Below are 24,500 nucleotides of genomic sequence, written 5' to 3' on the forward strand. Positions count from 1 at the left end.
GTGTTTAGGTATGAACACAAACCAAAGATGAAAAGCATCATAGAAAGACTTCAAAGCGATCGTCATGGTGATTCTACTTTAGAAACATGAACAGATAGAAACAAAGGCTGCAGCCTGACTGTTCATCAGTTTGTTACCTGTTGAAGTTCAGGGTCTGGCTGCGGGGCTGGGGTCAGCACTCGCTCAGCTTTAAGATCACGCTGGGGTCTTGGCTAGCTTAGCGTTAGCATGCTGTCTGTGCAGGTGCTAGCAAAGAGCCGAAGTTGTGTTAGCAGCATAATGCAGTTGTTTCTGTCCTGGATGCAGTTTTCACTTAAACATGCTGCTGTCCTTTTGTGGAATAAGAGTAATGTCTGTACACTGCAGATTGAGCCACCATTTTCCTTCTCCTGCACATGAACTAGAATGAGTACAGTAAACGAAATCAGTAGGCAAACAGATTAACAATTCCAAGGAATCAAACTACTGGGAACTGCTTCTACAAGAACCTGTTGTTGATGCTCATCCCCTGGCAGGGTACCAGGGTGCCTGCATATGGACGTCTAAATAACCCTCCAAAGATTTTCCTCCCCAGATCACCACTGACCCACTGCCCTTCATGCTGGATGAAGGTCACGCCACGGCGTCTCCAGAGTCTTTGACATCTGTCACAGGCTCAGTGTAAATGATTGCATCTGTGGAGAGAATGGGGTGCTGTGACAGACCTGCCTGTTCTCATGATGATCTCAGGTCAAATGAGTTGATCCACACAGTGCTGGTCTGTGAGCACATGTCCCACTAAAGGACTCTAGAACCCCATGCCAGCCTCATGAAATTGGTTTCTGGCAGTTTGGTCCGATATGTGCATGAGTAGCGTGCTGGAGGTGACGTTGTATTTTTAGCTTGCTCTTCCTGTTTGTGTTCACACAAAGGAGCAGATACCAGTCCTGTTGCTGGGTTGTTGTCCTGGTGTCTTTTCCACATTCTTCAGAATGTACTGGGAAGCACCAAAAAACCCTTCTTAGGACGGCACATATCGATTTGCCACTCTTGACGCAGTTGGACGGCCTGTGGAACTTAATTGGGCTGCGTTTATCTCACGCTACCAGCAGTGGAAACAGGCAAAAAGCAGCATAGAGAAAAAAATCATTCAAGGAATAAGGAGAGGGCAACGATCTGTGGCCACCACCTGATAAACCATCCTCTGTTTGGGGGTCTTGTTGTTACCTGCTGTCACTGCGATTTACAACAAAGCATGAAAATCGGATTCTTGATGGTTGATGCTTCCTAACTGAACAGGATGATGTCCATGAGATTTGCTGTTACACTGTGATGTGTTTTTGAGTTGTGGATTTTGGGCAACCCTGAAATTATTAATCAGTACAAATTACAATTCACAGACTTTAGAAGAACACTTGATTTACTAAACTTAAAAAATGGCTTTTGAATTAAATGTGAACCAAACTAATGGCCACGGTCTTAAGGGCAGCATGTTTAGAAAGGGCCACAGTAAATGAAACGCAGCACATTAGTCACAGTATATTCGTGGGCATTGAGCCCTTTAAATACATTATATGGTGTTTAAAGGAAAACTTTTTCCTGCCAGCTCCTGCCATTAGGACTGTTTTAATTTGTTGTAACTCTGATATTTTTTATCTATTGGATGTTTTAAAAGGATAAATTTGTCTTTTGTAATTTGGGGTTGACTCATGCTTGTGAGAATAATAACAGGGTGTCAGAGAATTCCTGTCACATCCATTCAGCCAGATCCCCACACATGGCATCTCAAACAAAAGACGGGTTATTAGCCACTGGGTCTGGCGGCAGAGACCCGAATCCACTAAGGAGCTGTCATTGATTGATTGATTGATTGATTTTCCCCCCGGGACACATACTGAAACACAACAGGACGTTTAACTCGATAGCGTATTAGTCTGTTTCCTTGATTTTAGCCTGACTGCAGATTTATTTTTCCCAGCAGTGGAAACGAAAAGCGTTTCATCAAAAACATCACAAACAGAAAGACTGTCACAGTTGGGCCAATTAAAGAAAGTAGAAGTTCAATACTTTTGTCTTACTTTGTTAGATATAAAAGCCCATTACACACTCCTGTGCTAAAGAACACAGTGTAGCCTGTCCTGCTTCACACCAGCTTGCAGTGACTTAGTTTGTCTTCGTCTTTTTATGGCTCCATGCTGCTTGGCTGTCCCTCTGTCTCTGTGTTTGATGTCCGTCCTCCTCACTCTGATGAAAGCACCACTCTTGCATACTTTGAGGGAAATTTATCAAATTTAGAAAATGTTAATTTGCATTAAAAGGAAAGGTCTGTGTTGCAGTGACTTCATGATGTTTTGCAGAAACACTTGGCTGCTATTTAAAGCAATAACCAGAATGAATCTATGGATAGCCCTTCCACTTCCTATTTATCCTGTTTTATTAAAATGCCCATAAGCCACCAACGGCCTCAGTGAGCTGGAACTAAACAAGCTGTTATAAGGTCAAACCACATATATAAGATACGTTTGGTCAGACATGGATGTGAAAGGCAGTAAATCACTGATGTGAAGGCTTTTTGTCTTAGTGTTTTGAGGTGAAGAGTTCTCATCAAATCATTAACAGTTTCAGTCTGCAGTCTGAAGCTGTACATCATTTTGATGCTCAGCATTTCCACTGTCTGCACAGTACAGCAAACTAAATGAAGATGTAAGCGCCTCACTCAGCTGAGTGTAATCCCACACACAAACTTGTGGGTTTTTGGACCCGTCTCTGGACTCGCCCTTTAGAGACACCTCTGAAACAGTTGAATTGGTCTGAGATGAGGAGCAGTTTACAGGTGACATTTTTACCTTAACTGCACACGCTGGAGCAAACCAACAGGAAGAACTTCATGCAAACTTCAAACAAAGTGATGGTGTTTCTTATGATGCAAAAGGTTAAAACACCTGCACCATGTAGGTGTTTTAACCTTTTGTTTCTGCTGGTGTAGCCTACATCAGCAGAAACAGAACATATTACAGGATCCCTGTTAGCAGTTAATTCCATACCACAGATGACAGCGACGTAGTTCAGTTCAGGTGATTGAAATCGGACCCTTCGTTATACTAAACCATAACAGGCCTGTTAATGCAGTTATGTTATTTACCTGTGGTGTCTGAAGTTATGTACATCTCTTTCATACACTCTACATTTATCTTAAATGTCTGTTCAGCCTCATTTTGCTGTTAGAAAATGGATTATTATTCATCGTCTCACTTCCTTTTGATGTTTCTGCATTACTGCGTGTCTTTGATTCCTTTGTTTTATGTCTTTAAAGCATCTAAGGATTCATTTGATAATGAATTGTATGAGATAGTAAAATAAAAATTCAAAGAATAAAAATAGATTTTGTGTTTCAGGAACCACCAAGTCCGAGGACCGAGCAGCACTGCTGAAGAAATTCAATGAGGAAGGCTCTCAGTACTTCATCTTCCTCCTGAGTACCAGAGCTGGTGGCCTCGGCCTCAACCTGCAGGCTGCTGACACTGTGGTCATCTTCGACAGTGACTGGAACCCACACCAGGTCCATGACTACTGAGTTAGAAGTGCTCAGTATGATGTTGATCTTATTTCAGGTTGTTTTGTTAAGTGTGCGTTTACCTGGATTTTATATTTCTGTGTTGTAAAAAATGGACTGGCTGTGCCTGTTTTCTGTTTTCTGTTTTCTATACAAATCCCACAGAGATCAGGTTCTTTCTCCGCTGTACCCAGTGCTGCCCTCTCTAACCAGCCAATCAAAAGCAGGAACGTCAGTGAAAACGTCCCTGGCTGTCAGCCAGTTATTTACGATCTAACAACAAGCAAAATGATTCTGTAGCCTAGCAACAATAACAGAAATGATCTGGAAATGAGCTCACGTGCACTCGGTGGAAGAACGCCAGTAGAAACAAGCTCTATTATAATAACCATACATACAGTCCTGTGCAGAAGTTTGAGGCAGGTGAGAAAAAATGCTGTAAACAAAGAATGCTTTTTTTTTTTTTTTTTTTTTTTTTTAAAGGAAGTGTTAATCATTTATTTTCATCAATGAACAAAATTCAGTGAATGAACAAAAGAAAAATCTAAATGACATCAATCTTTGGTGGGACCACCTTTGCCTTCTTCTGCGTACACGTGCACACAGTTTTTGAAGGAACTCGGCTGGTCGGTTGTTCCAAACATCTCGAAGAACTAACCACAGATGGTCCTCACATCCGTCTGTCTCTTTGTGTAATCCCAGACACACTCGATAATGCTGAGATCAGAGCTCTGTGGGGGCCGTACCATCACTTCCACTTCTTGATCTTCTTTATGCTTAAGATAGTTCTTAATGACTTTGGCTGTGTGTTTGGGCTCGTTGTCCTGCTGCAGAACACATTTGGGGCCAATAAACAATCATTTATATTTCTGAAAGCATTCTTTGTTTACAGCATTTTTCACACCTGCCTAAAACCTTTGCACTGTACTGTATGTTGAAACAAACACATAAAAAGGACGCCATAATACAGTAACTGGAACAAAGTGTTCATTTTCATTTCCAAGGTGTGTTTGGTTCTTCCAGTTAGGACGTAGCTCTTTTTTTCCAGCTTTAGCTTGTTCTAGTCCAGTGCCAGCCGGGAGTTTATTAAACCTCAAATTTACACAAAGTGAAATAATTAAGTGACTCAAATATTTAATAAATTATTTACCTTTGCTTTCTGTGGCCGGATGGCTCCAAAAGTTTCCAGTGATATGCAAATCAGATGAACTGTGCCTGGGTTCATATCTTATTGATACCCCACTACATTGATTTGTGACAGGGCTGACAACTAATCCATTTTGACTTTGGCGAGAATCATTGATTAATTTTTAAAATGGCATCGGGTTGTGAAGCAGCCAGCAGCTTGACTCCAGATGAATTTCACAGCGAGTGGACCGTGGGAGAGGCGATGGTATCGGGTCAGGTGCTACTGTTTAGTTTTTGCAGTGTTTTCAGGAGAGTTGGTACAGTTGGAACAGAGACGGAGCTGTCAGACTGACAATCATTCGTGTTGTCTCAGTGGTTGAGTAGAGTTTGTTTCCAGCTTTAATGTAAAACAGCCTCTTTTATGTTGATGCAGGACCTTCAGGCTCAGGACCGGGCTCACCGCATCGGTCAGCAGAACGAGGTGCGCGTGCTTCGTCTCTGCACTGTCAACAGCGTCGAAGAGAAAATCTTGGCTGCTGCCAAATACAAACTGAACGTTGATCAGAAGGTCATCCAGGCCGGCATGTTTGACCAGAAGTCGTCGAGCCACGAGCGCCGCGCCTTTCTCCAGGCCATCTTGGAGCACGAGGAGCAGAACGAGGTAGGATCGTATTTCCGTATGTTGTTGTTTGTCTCCAAGGCAGCATCGTTTGGGGAGGAAGATGAGGTGTTATATTTTTTACATGACTCTTCCCTGAACATTTAGTCTTCAGTTAAATTATGCTTTGGTTTAATAGAACTACTGCAGGCTCGGATGATTCCTTTGATACGAGTTATTAATCCTTTGCTATTTTAGGAGGAAGATGAGGTGCCTGATGATGAAACTCTGAACCAGATGATAGCCCGCAATGAGGATGAATTTGAGCTCTTCATGGTAAGATAATGACACATCATTGCGAGATTTAAAGTAAAATTGCCAATTCAATGTAAAATTGTTGAAATGACACGTGTTATAATATTAATTCACCCAAAATAGAGGAGCGGACAGCTGGTTCTTTCACATCTGTAAGACAGATTGATTATAGGTTTGTGTCAAGGCTGTTTGTGTGGTTAAATTTCACCTTCAGATGTACTGAGGCCGGTCCCCTGCCAGATGCTGCCTTTTGCACGATAAATTAATTTAAGACCAGTTGATGCTGGGAGTGTGAATCTGGAGTGATTCAGAGTTCACCCCATAGCATGTTTCACTCTTTGCCACTCTTCATGGTCCTCTGTGTTGGCTCAGCGTATCACTAAGCTCACATTTCTAATGTTTCTTTTTTTTAACGTTTTTTTTAAATTCCCACCACATAAGCTCGGCCTCCTGAGATTTTCACTGGTCTCCTAACTCTTCCTAGAAGCGAGTCTCGCCACTGAGCAGCCATCTTTAAAACACTTCCTGCAGCCTGTTCAAGCAGTTGTTTGTAAAACTCCTTTGATTGTTATTACAGCGGTCACCAGGACGGAGAACTTCAGATAGATTCAACAGTTTAATCTGCAAAAGAAAGCTGCTCCGTTTTGGTGACTGTAATCTAAGTGAAATGTAAAAATACCTTCTTCTCCTGACTTCTGCAAACTCTTATAACACAGCATTACTTCCTGGCAGCTCTAAAAGCTCCCTAAAAGCCTCCAGCTGATCCAAAATGCTGCAGTGAAGGTATGAATAAGGACTAAGACTGTTTCTCTCATATTAGCCTCTCATTCAGTCTAGGGCTGGGCAACATGAAGACAATCTAATATCACGATATTTGTTGGCTGTATCGCGATACACGATATGTTTAAGTAGAAACTCTTATTCTGTCGCTCGTCTGAAACTCTCACTGCTGCCGTATTTTTCCCTACCTGGTAGTCTATAAACGCACATGCTCAGCGCAGCGGGTCAGGTAGAAGACTTTCCAGTTGGGCGGGTGGGGGCTATTGATAAATTGCCATTAACAGTTCTTTTAAGTGTTAAGTCCAGCTAAGTCTAAAACCACTGGTGCAGTAGGCCTAAAGCATTCAGAGTTGTGTGTTTCACTCTAACCTGATGTGTGTTTCCTGTTCTTGCCGTCTAAGCGCATGGACATGGACCGGCGCAGGGAGGATGCTAGGAACCCAAAGCGTAAGCCTCGCCTAATGGAGGAGGACGAGCTGCCTTCTTGGATCATCAAAGATGACGCCGAAGTGGAGCGGCTCACCTACGAAGAGGAGGAGGAGAAGATGTTTGGTCGAGGGTCTCGCTGCCGTCGGGACGTGGACTACAGCGACACGCTGACTGAAAAACAGTGGCTGCGGGTAAAAACTTCTTGTTTCCTTATCAACATGTCAGCCTCAGTCTCCACGCTGCAGCCAAGTTAGAGGGTTTGTGTGTTCCCTACAGCTACCTGGAACCTCAGCAGTTAATTATACGATCATATGTGATAAATGTGATTTACATGAACTCGATTGGGTAATTAAATATTTATAATTAGTCCCTCTGCTTCACACCACACTTGTATTTAGTCTCTCAGTGGGTGAAGATTGCAGTCAAACAGGCTGTCTGCTGTTGTTTTTGTTGAAGACTGCCATTAACCTGCAGTTTAATTACTCTGGTTTATTTTATTGTATGTGGGTGGATCTGCTTCTGCTGCCACATCATAAACAGCTTTCTATTCCTCCTAAGGAAGTATCTACAGGTGTGACAGGAAGTAAAGCATACAGGTGGCTTATCTACCAGGAGTAGTTTTTTACCCCTCTGCTGTAAAAGGCTGATGAGGTATTGTTGTCTCCCTGCCAGGCACACGATGTGGAAGCCCAAACCTGTGGAAGCGATAACTCGAGAACTAAGCAACATAGGCGTTTCAAACTGATACGTGATTGGTGTGTCTACTAAAACTCTCCGCGACCTTGGCCTCGAGGTCAGGCATCACAGGTCACGTTTTCTGAAAATCTTGTGAATGCGATAACTCGAGAACAAAGTGATGTAGGAGTTTGAAGTCTCAGTGGCCTCGGCCTCAAGGTTGTGACTTTTCAAATTAATACCATAGCTGTGTCTACTGTGAGTAGCACTGGCCACTGCCAGCATTTGCAGAAATACTGTAAAGCAGATAGGTAAGTTAAAAGTGCCTCACTAATGACAATACTCTTTAATAATATATATATGCACCTAACTGTTTAACCCAAGTCTCATTATGACTGCATGCTGTAGTTTTGCTTGATTTGATGCTAAAGGCAGCGATTAACACTCAGCAAATAAACTGTGACATGTTCCCCTGGAGAGAAACTCAGGCCTGGCAGATCCATTTTATTGACTTTAGCTCATTTCTGTGGGAGAACGAAAATAGAAAGAAGCAAGTTTGAGGCCAAGGTGAGAATATATTGGAAACACTGTCAACTGAGATTCAGACGAACGTTAATTAAAAGAAAACAACTTAAAACTTTTAGGCTGTCTGTTTCTGATAAGGACAAAAACAAGCAATATAACAAAGCTAGAGACGTGATGTACATAGAAATCGTTTGTCAGGGAGCAAAGCATTCCCAACTCAAATGGTTCGAGTCATATAAAATATCAACAAGTACTGAGTGAATTTCAAAATATGAACATTGTATAAATTTTCAGAGGCAGTCTGGAATTCAGTCATTGGCTAAACCTTTAATTCAATTCAGTTCTATTTTATATAAATTCCGTTGAATTGAATGCTGTAAATCAAAAGAACAATCGCCTCTCGGCACTTTGTTGTAAGGTTAAGAACCTACAATAACAAATCACATGGCCCTCTATGAGCAAGCACTTGGCAACAGTGGGAAGGAAGAACTTCCTTTCAACAGGAAGAAGCCTCCAAGTGAACCAGACTCAGGGAGGGGCGAGGGGTGAAGGATGAGGGGAGGGAGGCAGGACAAAAGACACACTGGGTATGTAAATATTTTACTGATGAAGCTGTACGGACATGACTAAAGGGTCCAACAGCTGATGGGTTTGAATGGCAGGCTGCGACACGAAGGATGCAATTTGGCATGGTTTTGCTTAAATAAGCAGGGTCTTCCTGAAAAAGGTTTCTGCAGTCTGGCAGCATATGTTGCTCCTAAATGATTACATAGCTCGAGCTTTCAAAAACCTCCCGCCGTGGTTTTCTGTACCTCTGTGCTTTAATACATCAAGAGGTTTAATAGTTTTCTTACATTGCTCCAAAGAAACTTAACAAGTCAAACATTTTGACACTTTTCGCCGACCTACAACAAGTTGTGTGGCTTTTCTTCCCGTTGTCTCAGAAAAACTGACATTTTTCGGGTCACAACAGATCGTCGTTTAACAGTCATTAAAGATAATGGGTTTCAGAGCGCAGTGCATCCTGCCCAGTGTGAAAACACTGCTGGTCATACAGTGTAACAGCACCACTGATAATGAAATCGCTGAATCTTTGCACTTTGTTTTCATTGTTGAGATACTTGCTGTAGGATTGACCTCAGCTCCGCTGTGGCTCTTCTCACGTTTTAGGCGATTGAAGATGGAAACCTGGAGGAGATGGAGGAGGAGATCCGGCTGAAAAAACGCAAACGCAAAAGACGTCAGGACAAGGACTCCGGCAGAGAGGACGGAGGCGCAAAGGCCAAGAAGAGACGTGGACGACCGCCAGCAGAGAAGCTGTCCCCCAACCCGCCCAAACTCACCAAGCAAATGAACGCCATCATTGATACAGTGATCAACTACAGAGACGGGTGAGGAGATCATCGAGAGTTTCAGAAAATCTTGCAAACGCAAAAATGAGCTTGCTGCATGTTTGAGATAAAGTATCATACAGTTAATATACCAGCAATTCATCTTTGCATTGTATGACCACTCAGGAAAAACAGCATCAAACAGGTGTTTCACATCAAACAGCCCAGGCCTTTTGGGATGAAAGAAATGAGTCTAATAATTTGCTGGATGATATATATAATAGCTGATCTGATTAGACACTCTAGTAACTCGTCTTTCAGTGTTATTTCCATAGCATATAACATATGGAAGCTAACACGTTATAAAGTTGAGTAGAACATTATGGTGGTTATAGAGGAATGTCCAAATAGGTTCTTACCAAATGAGACGACTTTAAATAAAGCACTGCCTCATTTTTCATTTCACACCAACAGCATTAAAGCTGTTAAAACTTTAATTGCAGTTGTACTTTCTCCGTTCAGAGCGGGCCTACACACTAAACACTAGACAACCTTCTTATGCATATATTTATTTCTTCAGAGCTGTAGGAACTCTGCAGCATAATTCATTTAGCTCCGGAGCTGCAAAGAAACACAAGAATGCATGCCAGATTACATTTGGCTGTCTGACTGGTAAAAATGCTTATAGGAGCAGAGCAGTGGGCTTATCCTGTGGAGACACTGAGGAAGGAATAAAATTACTTACATAGCAAATATAGGACAGGAGTAGGACCTTCCAGTCTTAGGGTAACTGGGTATTGGACTAACACCTCATTTGTAGCAAAGGAAAGTGTTCCTTTAAGTTCTTTTATCAACAAATATTAAGCTTTTGTTTTTGTTGTTGTCTTTTGTTTGCAAGCGAGCGAGCTGCTGTCAAACTTAAATCAATAGATTGGCCAACAGATCATCCCGTGGTCATCGGTATCCAAACCAAGTCCCTCATAAAGGCCACAGGGACTGTGGGGAAACCAATCGGAAGAAGAGCTGCTTCAGCCTCTGTTAAAAATCTAGCCAACCAGGAGCTCGGTGCTTGAAGGTGTTACCCTCAGTACATGAACTGACCCGAGAAGGTTAACTTGTCGTGGTTACAGTAAAATTTACGTTTGCATGCAAAAGGGTGGCCCCGTTTGTGAGAGTGTAGCAAATAGACAGTGCCGTGATTATCCATTGGAAAGTACAGCCTTCTCGCTGGTCGGCAGACGTGAAGTCATGTCTGAGAAACGGGAACCTTGAATTGGTTCTTCCCAACAGGCCAAAGAAAATAAGTGTGCGTCTGATTTGTTGTGTCTGGATACTTTCTTTTTTGCCCACATGCAGAGTCACAAGCATGCATCTCCCTGTGACATCCACCCATGCATGACAGAACATATGCATTTGTGTTCACATTGCTCTGAAGTGCACTGGCTCACTGCTCGGCTGAAGCTTTTCCAGGAAACTGCTACCTGCCTTTCCAGAAGTCGAATTCTTTCCTCTCCCTGTTGATGGTTGGAGCATCTCAATCACGACTCTGGCTCTCCTCTCTCCACACTTGACTGGGGCAGAATTTGAAATTTCCAATGCAGGACTTTGGATCCCTGGGTTACAGCGATGTTTCCTAATAAAACAAAGTGTGCCTCCACATTGCTTGAAGCAAATGCGGGTGGAGTTGAATCTGTTGCTGAAATGTAATTAATGTTTATCTCCTCAGTGGAGGCAGCAGCAGCATCCAGAGAACAGGTTAAGGCTTGTTTGGCAACACCTGTGGTTTCCAAATATGATACGTCGCGCACAGAACAGTTGGTTTCTAAATTAATAGTCGTTTTTCCATCAAGAAGCTTCACCGTCACATTTCCACTCCAACCCCAGCTCTTTGATGGAAGTCAGCAGTTGAGTGTGTTTGCTTAAGTCTTTCTTGCTGGGCTTGATAGGCGTCATACATCAAAGATATTAAACCCATCCTGAACCCTCCATCCATCCCTGTGGTTTCAGTTTACACAGCACAGTCTGACGCACCGTGCTACCATATTCAGGAGCCTTGAAGCTCAGCTGTTCTGCTGCTTGTGTTATTGTGACTGTTTTTGGCTGCTTTATTTCTACAAAGTTATCCATTTATTTTCCTGGTGTCACAAACTGGACAGCTCACTAAGTTAATCCAAACTGTTTAAATGTTAATCTCACTGGCCTCCGACTATTGTGAGCCCTTTGGATTCAGGCAGCTGAGCGAGAACAGTGAAAACGCTGTCCCATGATCGATGCTGTGGAGCGTCATCTCTTAGTTGCTTGTATTTTTTCCCCTTGAACTCCTAAATTAATGACTGCAGATTTAAGTGTGTGAATGTGTGTGTGAATGGGGGGATGACTGGATGTGTAAAGCACTTTGGGGTCCTTAGGGGCTAGTAAAGCACTATACAAATACAGGCCATTTACCATTTAATGTCAAAATTAAGTCTAAAAGTATGTCTTGTTCTTTTACTCTGAAGAACTTTTCACAGCTGATCTGGGATTTCAGTATTTTTCCTTCTTTTTAAGAGCTGGCCTGGTATAAAATGATTGATGAAGCCTGACCGACGGCCAAAGAAGCCACAAGGAGATCCTTAAAAATAATCCCACTTTGTCTGAACAGCCTGAAATGTTAGTGTTTCTGCCAAGTACACAAAAAGAAGGGAAGTCAGTGCTGGCAGAATCTAACAGATAATATTAGACATTAATAATTTGACAGAAAAGTCGCCTCTGTGTTTTCTTACGAATGCAGATGAGTTGATCTTAGTGACAGGAGCAACGGCGCGCCCGCGTTTACCACGCTAACTTAATCCAAACATGAATGCTGGGCTCTCCTCATCCTCCTTATCTCTCTTTTCTATTTTCACAAACTCTGGAGGAACTGCAGGTAAAGACGCCGCCGTCGGTCTTTGTGCACACCGGTACCGCAGGCTCACTGCTGCAGCTGTGTGTTGGATATCGCGTCAGAAGACTCAACAGATCTAGTTTATAATAATTACCTTAAATATCTTCTAGCAGGAAAATAAGTGGATATATCAGGGTGTAAAATACTACTGGATACTTTGAGTAAAGTTTGATTACTGCTGGCATTTTACTTTCTGTGTTCAGAGAGGGCCTCTGTACTCGGGGGTATCTATGAAAATGGCTCGTACGTCAGATGGTTTCAGCTCTGTTACCTGTTACAGCTCTGCGCTTGTCTCGTTTTTCCCTCCTGATCTCCAAATTCACTTCTTTCTGACTCTTGGCACTCTGAGGTCCTTCCAACTCTTTGTTGTTTGCTTTGCTAACTTTAAACTGACCCAAACACTTGTTATTTCTGGCCATTTAATAAAGTAATATTTTAGCATCTGACTTCTAATCTAACTGCTTTAAAATGAATTTTGTTCCAGCTCTGGTGGTTTTGCTTTGGGTGAAAGCCAAAACCTCTCTGATGGGAAGTAATGTTTCTGTGTTCAGGAAAATAAAAGTCTTTGGTAATTCTTTTTGCAGTAGTCACTTTATCAGTCATGTGTAGTAGAATATGAACCTTTCTGACAGGAGTGACCCTCCCACAGAGGTTTGTGTCAGCTGGAGAAAAGACCGATGTCTGCAGACACTAATGCTGATGATTGTCATCAACGTAAATCACAGTAATTAACTTCTCCCTTCGTTAAAGTCATTATTTGTTCTCCTTTTTCCTTCTGCGTGTGCTAAGTTTGCTGTTCAGTCCGACAAAATGTTTTATCTCACTTCTCCATGTGCCTGCTGTTGGGCCCTCAGCTAAAGGTAAAGACCCTACAGCAGGGGTGTCGAACTCCAGGCCTCGAGGGCCGGTGTCCTGCAGGTTTTAGATAACACCCTGGGTCAACACACCTGAATCAAATGATTAGTTCATTACCAGGCTTCTGGATAACTTCAAGACATGTTGAGGAGGTCATTTAGCCATTTGAATCAGCTGTGTTGGATCAAGGACACATGTAAAACCTGCAGGACACCGGCCCTCGAGGCCTGGAGTTCGACACCTGTGCCCTACAGTATAAGAGAGAAGTCGAAACAATTAGATGATTTAATGTGAGCAGCACTTGGCAATAGTGGGAAGGAAAAACTCCCCTTTATCTGGAAGAAACCTCAGGTATGGACAGCCATCTGCCATGACCAGTTGTAGGGTCAAAAAGGAGACAATAGAGCAGGGGTGGGCAACTCCAGGCCTCGAGGGCCGGTGTCTGCAGGTTTTAGATGTGTCCTTGATCCAACACAGCTGATTTAAATGTCTTCAAGCTCTCCAGAGGCCTGGTAATGAACTAATCATGTGATTCAGGTGTGTTGACCCAGGGTGAGATCTAAAACCTGCAGGACACCGGCTGCAGAGGCCTGGAGCTCCCCACCCTGCCATAGAGAGATAAAAACAAAACACACTATGTGAGAGAAATGACAAATGCTGTAGTGAAAAATAAACATGCATATTTAAAAGAGGAGAGGAGTGAAGAAATGTCCCCCAGCAGTCTGAACCTGTGTCAGTGTAACTAAAGGATTGTGCAGGGTCACCTGATCCAGGTTTAACTATATGCTTTATCAACAAGGAGCGTTTAAAGTGTCCAAGCTGGGAGCAGGCGGCAGAGGAGAGAGGCCTGAAAGCAGAAAGGAATAACTGCCCACAATGATGTGGATCTTAAAATTATTAATATTTTTTGTAGAAGGATAAATATAACAAGCCTATAATGTGATGTCCGTGTTCTCATGTTCGCTTGTGAAGGTGTCCTTAAATGAGACCTAAAGTAACATTTACACCCAGTTGGTCTCGTTTTATTAGAAACACTACAGCAGTCTGACGGCAGCATCCGTCCCACGAGGCTTCCTGCGCTCGCTCTTTGTTGCAGCGTTGTGATGACTGCAGTTTGTGTGCTGTTGGTCTGTGATAGATAGCACCGGCAGTGTTAGTGTGCAGTAGAGTTTGACAGCATGCAAACTGCTATTTTTGTTTTTCCAGCTCTGGAAGGCAACTCAGTGAGGTGTTTGTCCAGCTTCCATCCAGGAAGGAACTCCCAGAATATTACGAGCTGATCCGGAAACCTGTGGACTTCAAAAAAATCAAGGTTCGTTATCTAAGATGATCCATTAATTTGTGCAAAGGAGGGATGGGTTAGTGGTGGGAAAGAAAGGGCTGAGAATCATAACTACAGGTCCTTTAATAGAAGAGAATACTCAGTAAGATGAGAAACTCCTTAAATGTATTTAAAAAGATGAAAGAACTTTCTGTTTGGGATAATCTATTTGTTTTCATTTAGTTCCAACAGTTTTTGGTATTTTACCATTCAGCTCTTCTCTCTGTTACTCAAATAATCCGGTAAATTCACCGTCCATGGAGCTTTGTGTCATGATGGGTTTGAAAGGAAGGGCAGACGGTGAAGCCTGACGTCAGTGTAGTTTAAGGTTGTGCGACCCGTGTGGATGTAGGCGTCGCTCAGTGCCGCTGTTTTGTTTTTGTCTTTCAACAGGAACGTGTGAGAAACCATAAATACAGGAATGTGGGGGACCTGGAGAAGGACGTGATGCTGCTCTGTCAAAACGCACAGACCTTCAACTTGGAGGGATCCCAGGTCAGAAACCCTGCTGTGGGCTTTATTGGTATTCTTGGACTTCGCTAGAGTAGCTTTATATATTTATATATGGTTAGAATGATTGTGTGTAGGCAGGGCCAGCTGTTTGTTCGGTGACGGCTTTCCCCTCAGAATCTTGGCTAGACGGAGCTCGCTGTGCTTCGATCGGCTCCTGTTCTGTCAGACTCGAGCTCGTTTGCAAACACATTGTGTTATAGTTATTAGCACTGAGCTAGCCTAAAATGAACTCTACACCCCCCCGCAGATATACGAGGACTCCATCGTTCTTCAGTCTGTTTTCAAGAGCGCCAGACAGAAGATCGCCAAGGACGATGACAGCGATGATGACAGTGACGAGGAGGAGGAGGACGACGACGATGACTCAGAGGCCGAGGGTAAGACGCACTTTGTGGCTACGCGTACCAACACACACACACATCAGCAACCTTTTGTTGTCTCAGTGCAAACCTGGCGAACGCTGCTCAGGTTTGATATCAGTGCCATCCCAGCGGGAGCCACGTGCACTGCTGCTGACTTCAAAAGGAGGAGACGAAAATTACGTTTTAGACTTAGGAGTGAGTCATTATTAAGGGAGGACATTTATTGTGAATGAATAAGCATTTAAAACCACAAACTACAGCTGATCTGCAGTAATGACACCTGAAAGATTGAGTAAGAATGAGATGAAGGATCCACATGAGTATCAACACAAATCCCTGACAGACCTGCATTAGGAAGGGCATCCAACATAAAAATCTACCATGTCAGCTAAACGTTCAACAAATAGTTTCATCTCTAATATGTTAGGTTAAACAGGATATCGTAGTTTTTATTCTCAAACATGCTGAAGGGAAGCGGTGTAAGACTGTGTTCACGTTTCTCCCGTGTTTCAGCCAAGTCAGTGCGGGTAAAGATCAAGCTGAGCAGGGAGGCACGCGGCCACGACAAAGGCAAGAAGAGGCAGAGCCGAGGGAAGGCCAAGCCGGTGGTCAGCGACGACGACAGCGACGAGGACCAGGATGATAATGTAGGTCACTGCGCAGTCAGCCACTCGGGTTGTCTCATGGTTGATGTGAATAATAGAGATGGCACGATACCACTTTTTTATGTCCGATACCGATATCATAAATTTGGATATCTGCCGATACCGATATGAATCCGATATAGTGTGTTTTTTAATCAATAAAACTGTTTTTTTAATATCTTGCTGCATTTTGTATAAGTTCATACTCAAGTTTAAATAAACAACAACACTAAAGTTATTCTGTTATACCTGCATGTAAAAAATACACTGCACCCAAAATATTTCATAGTTCAGCAACACTGATCAATCTAATAAACTTAAACCTGCTCCATCCTCCCTATTCTGGTATTTTAAAGAGTACTTAGCAGAAATATTAAGCAACCTAACTAATAGGGAACCCCCCCACCCTCCACCTCATGATGCTTAATCGACGTAATCAACTTTAATTTGATGCAGTGTGAAAAAATGCACAGAAACAAATTATTTTTCAAGAATAATTAAATAGATTCAACATCTTTCTTCAACAGAATTGCAGAATGCACAGATGGTACCTTCCCAAAGGAAAAAGTACTATAGCTTACTAGGGTATATTAGACTTAACAGTTACTATATACAGTAATGGACTTCTATATATTTTACATCAGATTAAAACTTTGGGTGTAAGATTCAGATAATTATTTATTAAAAGCTAGACATTTTAAATGAGAATAAGAAAGAAAAGTATGTCTTTGTGCCCCCTTTTCCTGTTCATGCCCTATCGCCCCCTGGCTACACTTTGCTAGATCCGCCCCTGCACAGTTACCAGCCGTCAGCTACGTAGAAAAGGATCCTGGTGTAGAAAGTAATATTAAATAAATTCTAACAACAGCTTATCAAGCTTAAACGTGCTGCTGTTGTTCCGCCGCTGGTTTCCTCTTTCTGGTGCAAAGTGGGCCAAAAACAAAGAAGAGAGACGGACTCCCGACAGAAAAGCCGATCAGCTGATCATTGATCTTTCTGACTAAAGTAGCAGCAAAGTGTCGGCCATAAAACAAGACTTAACGTGGGAACGCTTTACAAACATTCAGAGATTTACTTGCTTTACTTCTCTGGGATAACTTCCTCGGAGATGAAATGCTGGTTTGGTAGCGAGGCTACAAATACACACAGCCGCTCTATCACGTGAGCACACTGCTGCAACGTGCTACGGTTATGAGCCGAGTTACGCCGTGTCGCAAGTTTTGTGAGGTGCTTTTTTTGATATTTAATGGATCGGATTACATTTTTTATTTCTCGCCGATATCCGATCCAGTAATTTAGGTCAGTATCGGACCGATACCGATACGTAATATCAGATCGGTCCATCTCTAGTGAATAATGCAAAATAATTAATTGCAGTTGTAAAATAATTGTACTTCTGTTGCCGACACAGGTGGTTCAGGTCCATCAGCAGCTGTTGGCTGTCATTAAATCTTCTGTAGAATAAAAGGATAAAAACTTGTAGTGTACTTATGTGAAACCAAATGAGCACATGTTAAGGTTTATGTAGATAATGAAGTTCAGTTCGGTACTATCCACCTTCTGCTGTGTTTATCCTCCGCTTTGCTCAGTTTGTTCAGCCCGAAATGTGAAATGAAAGCTGTGGTAGGCACCACGTCTGTGCCCACTATCAAATACACCTTGTATCCTCCCCTCTCCTCTTTCTTTCTGCTCCTTTGTCTGTTCTATACGTGAATAAAACCACGATGAGGCCACATAAACGCTGTTCTGTGGTCACAAATTATAGGAGTTTCTCCTGAAGTTAGCTCGGTACAGCAGCAGGAATAAGATGTAGCACATACAGGCAGCTTCAGCCACTCAAACAGGGAAAAAGTTCAAAGTTTCATTGATCTCGTGGGATAAGATTTTGAAGATTTTAACGTCTTTGTAAATCATCTGATGCAATCACACTCAAAGTCTTTGAAATCCATCTTTCCAAATTCACTGTTTACTCGCGTCATATAGAGTGAGCTTCCCCTGGGCTTTGGTCTCATATACCGACAGTCACAAAGCTCCGTAAAGCACCATTTAATTCCTCGTCAGCCAGCATGTCTTTTATCTGTGTTGACGCGGCGTTTGCCGCTCACTTAAAAGCCAAATCGCACATCTGAAGACCCAAAGGACCTGTTTATCGGAAGGATGTAAATGAGTCCTAAATAATTCTTAAACAGGGCTTGTTTGTGGAGCAGTGTGTAAAAAGTGCATGTAAAACACACTGATGTATAGTCGAATACATCGAGAGGTAAAACACGTATATATTCTCCATTTATTGTGCCATACCGTGAGAACGAGGTGATGTAGGACTTTCAGTTGATACCATAGGTGAACGTACTAAAAATCTTGAATGAGTTTGAATCCCAGTGATCTTGACTTCAAGGTCAGAGGTCAACTTTTATACCATGGGTGCATCTACTGGGAGGCCGAGGGGTGGCCGTGGTACCTCATTGCTGCCAGCTAATCCTGATTGACTTACCCTGGTCAGAAGTTTATTTTATTTTAGATTATTTTATTTTCATCTATCTTTTTCCATAAAGTCACCAAACTACAGCCAAAATGTTACTCATGCTGGAACTAAGCGAGCGTCTTTTCCTGGGCTCACACGACAGTCGTCACTGAGTCAGGCGTTTGCCATCTAACAAGTTGATTCTTCCTTCACAACATTCATTTGACATTTTTATTTTTTAATCATGGACACCATTAGGCTGATATTGTGTGGTCTCAACCCGACATAAAGGAAGTTCATGGGTCGCTCTGTAGGATCCCAGGAACGTTTCCGTCAGCAGCCAGTTGAAATGCAGTATAAGGGACTCTGTATTATTGTGTGGCTCCACGTTCACTTACGGTCCGTAAGAGTTGGCTGAGAAATGCTGATTTTATGTGAACAGCTTCAGAAACCAGAGAACAGACGAGTATCGCAGGAAATCTGACCAAGTTTTGGTGAATAAAAATGCAGCTCTGACGTAAAATGAAAGCAGCAGTGCGGGCAGTACCACGCACGGCTAATTTAATTTACTACAAGCATCATAAAAGCCTTTAAATCTGTCTCACTGGATCTGCGTGACTGTTTTCAATCCATCTTAAGAGCAACAACGTTGGGTTTTTATGTGATTACATGTCAGCATTTGCACCACCTTCATATCATAGATGCCTCAGTGCAGTGCTTCTCCATTATTTTCTGTTACGCCCCCTGAGGAAGAAGAAAACATTTCACGCCCCGCCCACTCCCCCCGTGGCTATAAATAGTATCATTTGTCTATAAAATTGTTATTATAAGTACATTTCTGCATAACATTGTATCCTTATTAACATTAAAGAAAACAAAAAAGAAAGAAATATAGATCAACTTAAAACAAAGACTGACTTTATCAATGTTGTTTACTTTGTAACAGAAAAGATTTAAAGTACATGTAGTAGTACTGCAACTCTCTAAACTACTACTACAGATAAAGTGCATCGATTTGCCTGAAAAAAAATCCTTCTTCAAATTATAAACATTTTTTGAACCATTTGATTCTGAAAAATAAAATTAAACAAAATCAATAAATACATTTAAATTGATCTGCAACATTAACTGCTCAAGTAAAGTACAGATCCTAAGAACCCCGCCACCTACTGTAGTGGATGTGCAATTACACTGTATGCCAGTCCGTGTTCCCCGGGTGGGGGCACTATTTCAGAAGGACCGTCTTAGTGTATTTTTCAGCGTAAGTGAGCAGCTTACCTTTGTCCAGGTGTTGCATCAGTGTTTTTATTTATGATGCTGAACTGCTGAGTGTTTGAGTGTCTTATGTTGGCTGAGCTCGGAGCCTTCACGTTACTCCATGAATATGAATGCAGCGATTTCATCAGCTGTCTGCCGGCTGTGGTGGGAGCACGCTCTGCCCTGACGGAGTCTCTTCACAGGACAGCCTTGTCTGACTCGCCTCACTCCTTCACTGCTCTCCTCGTTAGCTTCAGAACAGGGAAAGATGTGAAGACGTCGCCGTCACACCTCTTTTTCCTCTGAGAGAGTTCTTATTTCAGCGTTGTTGTGTTGCGACAGGCCGCTCTGCCTCTCGTTGCTGCTTTGCTGCATCCTCTGCCTCTTAATCTTCCTCGTTCTTAACACTCTTCTTCTCTTTGTCTCTGCAGGATCAATCAGACAAGAGCAAAAGTGATGACGAGTGACGAAGGAGAAGCAAGGGCGCGAGGATATTGTTTACAGCACTTAGAAACAAAGGACGATATCTTCCATTGCTGTTGTTCAGGTTCATGTTCCTTAAACTTTGCTCCGTTTGTCTTCTGTGTGTGTCTGTAGGGTGTATTCTCATCTCCTCTCCCACCAGCTTAGAAATGTATTACTAACAATCGATAACATACAGCAATACCAATCAGCTTATATTTCTCTTTTTAAGACAATTTTGTAGTATATTTTTTAACTACGTGCTTTAACAAAACACACAAAAAATGTACAAAAAAGAAAAAAACACATTGATCATCCTATTATCGCTTTTGCTTTGTTTGTAATCGCTTGCTTGCACTTTAAAAAAAAACCCTCAGTTTCCTGATTTTTAAAAAGTCAAATAAAACAAAAATATGTATCACCAGTGAAATCAAAGCTAATTTGGAGAAATGGCAATCAGTTTTTTAAGTTTTGGATTTATTGTTTTTAACGTGTGCCGTGCCAAATGTAGACCAACTGACCGTTAGCTTAACCCCTCCCACGCGCAGCGTCTGTCCAATCACAGCTAGGCTTTTTTAAGCTTGTACGAAATAAATATGAAAGTAAGTAAAAGATTTAATAGTTAATGCCTCAGTGTGTAGATTAAACACGCTGTCAGTGTGTGTGCTCCTCCAAGAAGCTGACACCTGCTAACTGGCCCAGGCTGAGGTCACCTTTTCTGTGGGGTGAGTGGAATCATTAGCTGCACAGCGCTTGGAACAGTCTGTATCGCGTGTTTTACCACAGTCCAGTCCAAGTCCTCAAACTGTTGAAAGCTGGGCTCATGTCTGTGTTAGCATGTAACAGTCTGAGCAGCCGCGTGTCACAGATGAGCCCACAGTTACGACACTTTCTCTCAGAACTGTAAAGAATGCAGTGGAGAAACCCAAAGTTCACTTTTGTTGTTCATCATAGAACAATCCAGTTAAATCTCATGGTTTAGTCTAGAAATGGGCAGAGGTTTCAGGCGGGGTCCTCGTGGTTCCAATGAAGCCTTTCGCTGTTTGTCGGGAACCAAAGTGGGTTCGTGTTGTTTCACCTGCCTCGAATGCCTCAGGGAGGGCTTGAATCTTAAAGGAGGAGAACTCCCGCAGGGCTCATGTTGACGAGTGGCAAAATGAGAGATGTTGATTTCACTGTGGTGCAGACAGCCTACAGCCACCTTGACCTGGTAGAGGTGACGAGTGGGTGAACGTTGGGGTACTTCTGAGTTTTCCAGCTGCTCTGAAACTCTGGCCACTAACTGTACTTTAATCCAGCGTCTCCCTCGGGGTGCACATCAGTCTGTGGACATGCACTTTTGTCTCGTATCGGGGACTTCCTCGAACACAATTATCTCTTCAGCCTCTTTATCTATCCTATCCTCACGTGCACATCCTCGCTGATATCCCTGTTATTACCATCAGTGACTGAGGGCTCTATGTAAGCTCTCTAAATGTGATATGTCAGCTCAGTCTCAGTCCTGCAGCAGTGGCGGGCTCGCTGAGTAGCACAGCGTACTGCTGCAACATCAGGAACAGCTGTGTGCTTCATCATTCACACACCTGATTACTTATATGTTTAACTACAGTAACAGGATATTATATAGATCACATAGTACTAAGACGGGATTTTAGTCATCACATATTAATCAGCCTCTGAGCCTGACGCTGAGGCATTACGTTACAGTTCACACAAGGCCTGTTCTCTGCTTTCTGCTCCGTCAGCACCACCTTAAAGCTTCCTCCTGCTCTCTCCCAAAGCAGCATGTTGGCTGCTGTCCTCCACCTCCTGCTCTCCTACATCTCGTTCTTCATTAGCTACAGCTGCCTCCTTTCTTTCACCTGCCACAGCAACTGTGGAAATATGTAAACAGACAGTAACACTAGGCTGATTATTAGTGTGTTTTTCCTTTGCTCTGTACTCTGCTGTGCTGGTACCGTTGGTCCAGCATGTCTTTGAACCTCCTTAGAGCAGGCTTTTTGAGTCTTTGGAATTACCATGATTGTTTTCATTGGTTTGAACAGTCGATAAATGCTGAGCAGCTGCTGATAGACGTCTTTGTAGCTATGTGGTGTGAGGGATTCCCCGAACAGTCTCATGTCACTTGCCCTTACTGTTTGGCCCCATCATCAGTTTACAACAGTGATTCACTGTTAGGTACCCAGGGCTGCAGGGCAGAACACGCTCTACTGCATGCTGCAAACAAGCAATGTGTCCGTACCTTGAAGAAGAAAGTACTTTTAGTAGAACATGATTTGGTTGCATGCGGGCTCTGTAAGGGAAAGCCGACACATAACTAGACTAACTGCTTCCTCTGATTCTCCCTGGAGACCTGATGACATGTTATCAGTTTGCAGAGATACAAATGGCGTTCTTCCCTTCTGAAGTGCTCAGCTGTGTCCCTGCATCACCTTTATCAGCCTTGAAGTTCTAAAAATTCCCAAACAGTTCACAGGTTTAGTTAGTTTAAGATCGGCAGTTGCAGATTTTCACAGCTCACTGAGCTCAGCACCCTGCTGATGAGTAGAGCCTGCCTGCACATTGAGATATAGACTCTCTGCATCAGCTTTTTGTTTTTAAAAAGGAACATTTGCTTCTTTCAAGGTATTTAAAATCATACTGTAGACATTTCTAAATACCGGGGATGTTATAATACTGTGATATCACCAAGGCCTCATGTACAGAGACGCCATGTCCCTGTTGTAACTTAAATATCCAAACAAAATAAAAAGGCTCTTTAAATACTGGCTAATAACTTTCTGGATTAGCTGGCGGGAGCAGAGCTGCACTCATGTGTTTCTATACTCATGTCAGTAACTGTAACAGGAGGGCGGGGCTTAGCAAACAGTCAATAACGCGACTACACGATTGTGAAAGCACAGGCAGATAAAAACCTGCGTCTATAGCTGACAGATGAACTTGACACAGCCATAAATGTCGAACGCTTTTTTAACCGCTTCCAGTAAGAAAAATATAATCGCACATCATTTAGGGAGGTGCACGTGGTTCATGTCTTCTTCCTTCTAATGTTTTTAAGATTTTCTGTATCACAGCGTTGTCGCATTAATTTTCTTGTTTTGTTGGAGCTATTTTCTACGTAGAAAGCTCGTAGAGTTTCACGGGGAAACATCTCGCTTCGGGGAATGAAACAGGATTCTGTCGTAGCGGTAAATGTAGCGTCTGAATACATGTTACAGTCGTTTTGCAAAAAATAGAAAATGAAATCATAAAAATCTGAAAAATAAATGTAACAAACCGAGTCTGACGGGTTGGTAACGGCCTGAATTACTACAAAGAAAACAGTATTATGAGATTAATGAGACGATGTGTCGGTTTGTTGAGGTGTTTGTGTTGCTTGTGAATTAGTTCTAAGCCCTCATTTTATTGTTTATGTGTTATTTGTAGCATGCACTCTTGACAGTATACCGTGCACATGCAGATATATCACTTTGTGTAATATGTGCTTGCCGACTCTCCGTAAGTGTGACTTAATCTTTGCTTTCTTTGCACAGTGTCTTTGTGGTTGTATCTCATAGCCCAGGGCAAATAAACATCACTGATTTCAACACAAAGATCGCGTCTCTGGTTTTTCTTTGCCTTTTGCTGTTTGTTGTGTTTGTGTTGCCGATGTTGCCGCTCACCTTTATTCTGACACTTTAGTTTAAAAACTCGTCAAACTCCTGAAATTCATCTGTTTTCGGTTATAAAACTCAGACTCTTTAATTAGGGAGAACTGCAAAAGTCATGAAATATGAAATATCTGAATGTGCTGTTCTTCTTAACGAGCAGCGTAACCTCAGTGGTTTTCAACTGACGCAGTTATTTTATAAATACCGTTCAACTCCCACGTGATTAGGAATGTTTCAGAAGATTTTTATTTCAAGGCTTTTAATGCTGTCAGGACGTACTCTGCACAAATAAAAGAAACCTCAAAATGTTTGTTTGTTTTTCAAAATTGCTTCAATTTATGTCACTTTGAGCTCCCAGCCTGATGGAAGGCAGCTGTCCCACGTCCGTTTAGCCTGAGAGGTCAAAGGCATCAGCAGGAAATAGAAAAATACTTTAAAATACAACAGGAGTGTTTTTGGGGAGACATTAATGTGACGGAGCAGCTGTGGCTGTGAGGGCTTAGCAGTAAACAGCTAATAGAAAACTGTATCTACAGTATTACATGAACGTCTCAGTGCGCTCCTCCCTTTATTTTCTTTTTTTTTTAGCTTTTGCTGCATTTTTTGTATTTGTTGGTGTTTTCATAGGTTAGAATACGTTTGACCTCTCAGGGCCACCGTAACCATACCGTGCACAGATATGACAGAAACCTCATGTTGGGAAAATAAGGTTGAACACCATCACAGAATTTGAATATGT

At 42.4% G+C, this 24,500-nt stretch overlaps 1 protein-coding gene across 2 annotated transcripts in view; it reads left to right on the forward strand.

The window, feature by feature from the left end:
• The window catches only part of smarca2 (SWI/SNF related, matrix associated, actin dependent regulator of chromatin, subfamily a, member 2), a 58,808-nt gene extending 35,104 nt beyond the window's left edge, over nucleotides 1-23,704 (forward strand). For both annotated transcript variants that reach the window (XM_031756574.2, XM_039621144.1), the window contains 10 exons: nucleotides 3,375-3,538; nucleotides 5,094-5,321; nucleotides 5,517-5,594; nucleotides 6,755-6,973; nucleotides 9,153-9,373; nucleotides 14,298-14,403; nucleotides 14,806-14,907; nucleotides 15,173-15,302; nucleotides 15,801-15,934; nucleotides 20,081-23,704. In XM_031756574.2, the coding sequence (XP_031612434.1) occupies nucleotides 3,375-3,538; nucleotides 5,094-5,321; nucleotides 5,517-5,594; nucleotides 6,755-6,973; nucleotides 9,153-9,373; nucleotides 14,298-14,403; nucleotides 14,806-14,907; nucleotides 15,173-15,302; nucleotides 15,801-15,934; nucleotides 20,081-20,116 (1,418 nt within the window). In that variant the 3' untranslated portion in view covers nucleotides 20,117-23,704. The remainder of the gene's footprint in view (nucleotides 1-3,374; nucleotides 3,539-5,093; nucleotides 5,322-5,516; nucleotides 5,595-6,754; nucleotides 6,974-9,152; nucleotides 9,374-14,297; nucleotides 14,404-14,805; nucleotides 14,908-15,172; nucleotides 15,303-15,800; nucleotides 15,935-20,080) is intronic.
• Nucleotides 23,705-24,500: the final 796 nt, after the last annotated feature.

The sequence above is a fragment of the Oreochromis aureus genome, linkage group 12 (assembly GCF_013358895.1).
Source record: "Oreochromis aureus strain Israel breed Guangdong linkage group 12, ZZ_aureus, whole genome shotgun sequence".
Classification (NCBI taxonomy): domain Eukaryota; kingdom Metazoa; phylum Chordata; class Actinopteri; order Cichliformes; family Cichlidae; genus Oreochromis; species Oreochromis aureus.